This window comes from Hermetia illucens, chromosome 2 (assembly GCF_905115235.1).
Source record: "Hermetia illucens chromosome 2, iHerIll2.2.curated.20191125, whole genome shotgun sequence".
Classification (NCBI taxonomy): domain Eukaryota; kingdom Metazoa; phylum Arthropoda; class Insecta; order Diptera; family Stratiomyidae; genus Hermetia; species Hermetia illucens.
In genome coordinates this window covers 48707281-48714617 of record NC_051850.1, presented here as the reverse complement: position 1 = coordinate 48714617, position 7337 = coordinate 48707281, and the positions used below count along the sequence as shown (strand labels likewise).

Below are 7337 nucleotides of genomic sequence, written 5' to 3'. Positions count from 1 at the left end.
AGAGGGTATTTTGGAGCCTAGGTACTATATAATGGCAGCCCCCTGATTTTTTTCAGATTTTTCGGTTTAGTAGTTTCTGAGAATGGGTTCGTTAAAAAAATGACCACTTTCAACCCCCCGCACTCCCCACCTTTCCAACAAAAGTCAAAACTAAGACCGGTTTCGAAAAGTACTAACCGAGACCTTTAATTTGATATCCCACATGACTATATTTGATGAAAAAAAAACTTACACCCCCCTTTTGCATGTATGGGGACCCCCCCCTTAAATTCGTCATAAAAGGATGTAATTCACTATATGCGTGAGCGTTCACAGTTCCCACCTTTTTACCAAATTTGGTGTCAATGGCTATAACCGTCTCCGAGAAAAATAAGTGTGACGGACAGACGGACAGACAGACAGACAGACTGACGGACAGACAGACAGACAGTAAACCGATTTTAATAAGGTTTTGTGTTTACACGTGCATTCATTTCTTAAGAAAAAGAAATTTCTGGACGATACTCGACCAACTTATGTTTACCCGTTGTGAATCGTTTACTGCAAAGTGCGTACCCCCATGTGCCTTGGTAGGAAAACATGTGATGTTGATATTTTGGTAAATACGGTGTAGAATATTTGTTTATCTGCTTTTGAGGTTTTGTAAATATTAACACCCTTTCGGGAATGTTAGCGGGTGGGTTAAGCATCAGCATACACTGCAGCCAGACCTAAAATGTGCGCCTATATATGCGCTAGCCACAAAGTCAACTTCATTTATGTGTTCAAGCCATGTCTTGCTCTCGATTAACCCGGCAGAAATTTCTGTCGGTGTTTCTGTTACTCCAACTCATATCAGGTAATTGATTTGTAATTGAAGTCGATATACTTAATAATATTTCCTCACTTTTACATTACAACTAGTTGTGGCCTGCGCAATTGACAACGAAGAACCAATTCCAGAACTAAGATCAAAGAAGCCATGCCCCGAAACTTGTCCTTGCACATATGAGCCAGTCTGTGTTGTAGATGGCTACACAAGGGTGACTATTATAAATGAATGCGTCATGAACATGGTAAACTGCCGCAACCACAAAAGTAAGTCACTAACATAAAATTATGTAATTTGGTGCGCGTGGTTAGTGCATGAGTTGCAGCAGTGAAGTGAAAGTGGTTTGAGAAAATTAAGGTGTGAATGTGGGCTAAAATTAGATCCAAGGTACTTTTCAGAGAAAATCCCATAAATCGTCTGGACCTATATAATATCTGCTTTATCTGACCTTATCCGGGAGTTAACAGTAATAGTGGTATTAAGAGAAATCGCACAGAACGTAGTACAAGGAATTTTGAAATGTTTTCTATTTCCAGCCTTGTATCTGAAATTCCCCCGGGTGCATTGACCTCCTCACAGAATCTAAAGATAGTGTGTGCAAACATCCCTAGCTTTCTTAGGAGATGAATGAGTGTTCCCACTGTTATTCTAAGACTCTTTCCGGTGAGGTCGATATCACCCCGTATACTCCCTCAACTACTCCCCTTCGTTGCTTAGTGTTCTGACCATAGAACCCAGAAAACCCTCTAAAAGGAAGGACGAGTTACTTTATTCTGAATGGTCATGTGGCGTCTCAGGAAATAGGAAAACCCTGCATAGAAATCATTGGTGACTCCACTGTGAGGCGGGATTAAAAGTTCCCAGAAAGTATTCCCCATTTGTCGTGCAAGAATACGAAAAGGGATAAAAATCAGTGGGCTAGCAACGTGCAGATACCTAATTTGTTCTTGCTATATGAGCTTTATTCATGCTTCGGAAAAATTCAGACTATCTACTAACGATCGTTTCGGGACGCGAGTTGATTTCCGCAATATGTTTATGTTATCCGACAACGGTGTGGAAGCCCCCCGGAGTATTCGCTTTCAACCTCTAACGTTTTAATCTAGGCATTTTGAGGTTAAGTGAGGTAACATGGACGAACTCTGGAAAGCAATCTTCAACCTCTTGCGGCATTGTACCCCGGACAGACTGGAAGAAGTAAGACTGAATCCGGTTTTGGAATAATACTCACGGTAAGAACAAGATGTGCTCCATTACTTGGCAATTGGTGCTAACTAGGTTTATAATAATAATAATAATCGTTGGCACAACAATCCATATCGGATCAGGGCCTTGAAGTGTGTTAGAGCACTTGATTCAAGACCGTAACGGTACACTACAGAACACTGTAGGAGGCAATGTGGTCAGCACTACGCTCGCCCGAGATTATTATCCTGATTTGACTCCTGTACTCATTCACAGCTGAGTCGACTGGTATCCGACGTCCAATCACGATACAAATCCCACTGCCGCCAGCGAGATTTGAACCGTAATCTTCCGTACGATAGCCTTGTGCTCTAACCACTTAGCTATCTGGACAAACTAGATCCGGAACTAGATTTGGCCCTCCAATATTAGGCATCATCCTTGATGAGCTAGCCTTTGCTACCTTTTCGCGCGCTAAATGCAGGTGGCCCTTGAAGTTTAACTTGGCGTCGATCATTACCCCCAGGTATCTAATGATCGATTTTGAAACGACCACGTGATTACCAACCCGGATTTTTGCAGTGTTTTTCTTGCGACCGCCTCCATCTTATCTTCCGCAAGGTACAATTTTACCGTTTGGAGCCATGCTTCGATGGTATGAATGGTTTCTCTTCCATGCAGTTAAACGTCCTGGGGGTGTTTCGCAAATGCTACGACCACCAAGTCATCTGCAAAACCAATCAATGTTGCCTCCTTTGGCACGCGAATATTCAGCCTTTCGTCATACATTATGTTTCACAGCAGGGGCCCCAGGACGGAGCCTTGAGGAACACCTGCTGTCACAACATATTCATCTGTTCCGTCGTTGTCTCATACCAAAGAGTCTCGCCGAGAGGTAACTCTCAATTATCCGAACTAAGTAACCAGAGACACCCAGTTTAGTCAGGGTGCGCTTAATCCAACCTCAGTTGGCCAAGTTAAAGGCATTCCTGACATCCAGTGTCACCGCACGCAGCAGTTACCAGGGGCCGATATCTTCCGAGTCAGATCCACGACCGTTGCTATTGCATCGACAGTGGAACATGCTCTGCCAGACTCATACTGACACGGCGATAGACCACCCGCTAGCTAGACGAAAGGAGGCAGCCTGTTGTATGTCACCCTCACCTACATCTTCCCCATAGTGTCTAAAAGACAGCTAGTGCGATATCAAGAGGGTGCGTCAGTTGATTTTGAAGCTTCGTTAGCAGAACCAACCTCGGCCTTTTCGACTGGACGAAAAACCAACCTCCCACCATGCACGAATCAAATGTGCTTATGAACCATGCAGGCTTTTTGCTTTGTGGTACTATACAGGGGTAGCACAAGGAGAGTGACCGCAGTTATTACTTAAAAGGGCAAGCTTTCATATCTACGCCATGTCATCATTAGATACACGCAGATGTGTTAATGAAAGTGGCAGAGGATAGGTCACACATTAAGAAAGGGTGGTAACTCCGTTGCGAATCCACTATCCCATAATTTCCGATGAGTTGGTCGCGCTAAAACTACGTGACGTAGAACAGTAAAGTGCTGCTCGCAAAGTCATGGAGGCAGCTGGAGAACATTGCTAGAAATCGACCCCTAATGTACGTAGATATAGTGGACGCACTATACCCCAATAGGTGACCATGTCAATTACATTATGACAAACTCGAACTCGAACTCGAAAATTTTGTTACTAATTACGTGGGGTCCATTGTCGCAAGATCGACCTACGCCGTAGCGAATAGCGCTCCTGCTGAAAAGGTATACGGTGACCCCATAACCAGCTGCATATCAATGTTATTATATTTTCGTTGTTCATAAAAACGACTAGCAATTTGCCTCAAATTCTGGCTATTGTAATGTTCAGCTTTGGTCGGTTGCTTCTCCCGTTTGTGAACGGTTTTAAAGGTTTATTTATTGACTTTGTGGATGTATAGGGCTATCTCCTGTAGCAAAATAGGTGGGAATATCTTATAAATAGTACTCACCAACATGATATCGATCAGTATCGCAATCTGTATGACATACCTCTTTTTGTCTATGGGAGTGATAATGCCTCGACGCCAATTATGAGGCATTGATTCGCTGTCCTACACCTCCAAAAATGCCTGTGGGAAAAGTGTTGAAGCTTGGACCAAGGCTGTCTCGGGATGAGCTCCTCAATTTAGAGAGCACCAATGAGGTTGCCTTCAAGTCACTCCAGCAGGTAGGTAGGTAGGTGTCACTGGCCGCTCCGAGGAGCCCAATTAACGCTGTAGAACACCGTGTTGATGCCACAAATTCCAAAGGCTATGACAGCTGTGGTAAAAGTAAGGGAGGAGGGGGGAGTTCAGTCGGCTTAAATCTTCAGAGTGAGCCCGCAGCTTCGGCAATGCGAATCGTAGGATATGCAGAGTCTACCAGAATGGTCCCATATAGGCCAGTGTCCCATACAGACCGCCGCAATCGTGAATGCATTAGCACAAGCGCTCCCGCGGGCAGACCCAATTCCCCCAAATAGTATCTCAGGTCTGCGGCTGATATGTATTGCGAGTAGATTCCACCCTTAACAGTTGCCAACGGGACACAGGCTGGATCCATCAAAAAACTGTCAAGGGTAGAGTTCCGCCTGGCCAGTCCGTCAACCTGTTCATTCCCATCTCGATTCCTATGAAAATGTAGCCAGAGGAAGCTGACCTTGAACGTGCCACCCAGGCTGTTTAGCGCGTTTCTGCACTGCTCCATCAGCATGGAGGATATTGTCGCTAAGTTCAAGGCCTCAACTTTCGTTTGGCTGCCAGTTAGAGTAGGTATGTTACGCTTCGGGCTCAGGCCATGCCCAACCGGGTTTCCAATATTGCCAGTACTTCGACTTGGAAAATACTAGAGAATCCTAGGAGACCGTACGACTCGGATGTACTGTGTGTACTGGACTGCACAGACCGTGATCCGTTGATGAAAAATACTAGATCATAGCCTTACAACACACCGTCGGTCTTCCATTCTGTCCTGGTTGGCAAGTCCGCAGCAAAGTTTCTCATGTGACGTAGTCCGAGAGCAGTACCCAGCGTTCCCGATGTACTTTGTAGCATATAGCCTTAGGGTTTCGCTCCCCTGGATCCGGACCCACGTAATCTCACAACGCTGTACGCTACAACGTATTTTATATGAAGGTCTAAGAGGAGTGAGTGAACATCTGTGAACATCTGCCGGGCAGGATTGTAAAGCCCCCGCAGCATCTAGACACGTTGGTTCTTGCGGATAGAGCGTGTGGGAAACCTGATTACACACTGGCATACATTTATCACTGTTTTCCCTTTACTTTTGTTGGCATGAGGCTCATAAAGTTACAGATGGTATCAAAGACCGCGAGCCTATGTCTAGATGTCAAAATTGTTAGAGATACCTTATGACAATTGTGTTTCTACAGTTTAGGCGCGGCCATGTTTCGATCCCAGATCATTGAAAAAAGAGGAACGCATTGGCTGCCTCTGTGTACTTCTCCTATGATCCTTTATCTCCCCTCCTAACGCATGCTGGATCAAGTGGTCTTGAACTTGTAATGGGTTGCGAGTCGAAAGCTCATTAATTTCAAAAATAGCAAATTTTATACCAGTGGCGAGAAGCTATTTAATTTCAGAATTTCAGATGACTACCAATGTGGGATGATTCAAAGCCACGCTTTTGACCATTTTTGAAAACGAAAGCAGCCATAGGGTACTGAGGACTCTTATTTAGACACAGCTGTCATCAGACCATATATCTCTGGGTGATCCGTTGTCTGCAAAAATAATTGAAGTAAAATTAAGAGCCTCGGCCCTACCAGTGAAGAATAACTAATCCTACATCGCGGCCCCATTCCATATAATAGACTCGTGAAAAAAGCAAACAAGTTGGTTATCGTGAGTATGGGAGTCAACTTTTCAGCAACCAACCAAATCGAAAATTTCAAGGGGATGTATTCTGCATAAAATTTCAGATAAAGGAGTTTGGACTCTATCAAGGGATGTGTTGGTTTTCTCTTACTCACATGTTCCTTTACTAGAAAAATGCTTGCCATTAATTCACATTATTGAACTATTTCAGGTTACTACGTCTACCTAAATGACGAATGTCCTCAACCAGAAAAGGGATTCGTAGGAATTGGATAATTTAAAGGCTCCAATCATGTTACTTTATCAATAAATTTTGTGCAAATTAGCATCTATTTCATCACTTGCTTTTATTTAGTTTAAAAGGTCCATTCACTGGTCATGTTGGGACAAACTCAATATACGTGGTAAATGTGGGTAGACAACAAAGAAACATAAATACAGCGAACAAGGCGGACGTAACACGGGCTTTAACACCTTCCAAGGAGATCAATGAGCTCGGAGCCACAAGACAAAACTGCTTCTTGGCAAAAATATTTGTTCTTGAGCCGAGTCCACTCAAACCTCCCAGTTGAATGCTCTGGATAACCTAGGGTAACCTAGGGGTGGTCTAGTGGTGATGACGATGATGACCTACGGAGCACGTCTTCCAAGCTGCTAAACCTCGAAACGTTTGGATGCGAACTAACAGCTGTTGGATTCTGTTAACATAACATACCAGGGTGACATCTCCTTGTAATCGCCCTCGGCCCAATGATGTTCTGAAAATAATCTTGGTAGAACTGCTACTGAATGCTGTAACACTATAAAGCTAGTTGGAGGTTCAACTGAAAATGATACCTGGCTACCATCTAATCATAACTCCGGACGGGGCCTAGCAGTCGACTGCAGGATAGACTGATGCGAAATGTATTTACCTTGCACACTACTTATTTCGCTTTGGAATTGATATGTGACTCTCCAGCAACCAAACTTCAGCGAGTTTTAACAGCCACACCGCGTACAAGGTGACTCTACTATTAACAAAAGATTAAAAATCTGGACTCAGTTTGCAGTAGGGGGTAACTGACTGTATTTGATTGGAGCCTCACTGGTCGTCTGAGCAAATAAGCTTGACCATACCATACTACGGGAGCTATGACACGGTGGACCTCCTAGCCTAGTGTGCCGAAAAAATCAACAAAAAACAAGCGGGAGCCCGTACAGCACACAATCGTAGGAACTTCTGCGCAATATTAAGGGGCAAGTGACAGCCCAAGAAGCAGCGGAACCAGGGTCGACATGGGCCTACTGCGCCATGAGTGGAAGAAGTAACTCGTGTTAGCCAGTACATGCTTTCGCCTAGATCTTATACTGGCAGACTGTGCAACAGAGGAGACGGCGGGCTAGCTAAGGGTTATAGTCTCTAAATTTGGAAGGAAACAAAATTGTCGACATATGCTGGGGATAATATATCATGGAAA

At 44.2% G+C, this 7337-nt stretch overlaps 1 protein-coding gene across 1 annotated transcript; it reads left to right on the top strand.

The window, feature by feature from the left end:
- The first annotated feature begins 684 nt into the window (after nt 1-684).
- On the top strand, nt 685-6209 carry LOC119649943. Its single transcript, XM_038052362.1, has 3 exons — nt 685-838; nt 904-1077; nt 6089-6209. The coding sequence occupies exons 1-3, from the start codon at nt 772-774 to the stop codon at nt 6151-6153; spliced, it is 306 nt and encodes a 101-aa protein (XP_037908290.1). The 5' UTR covers nt 685-771; the 3' UTR covers nt 6154-6209.
- Nucleotides 6210-7337: the final 1128 nt, after the last annotated feature.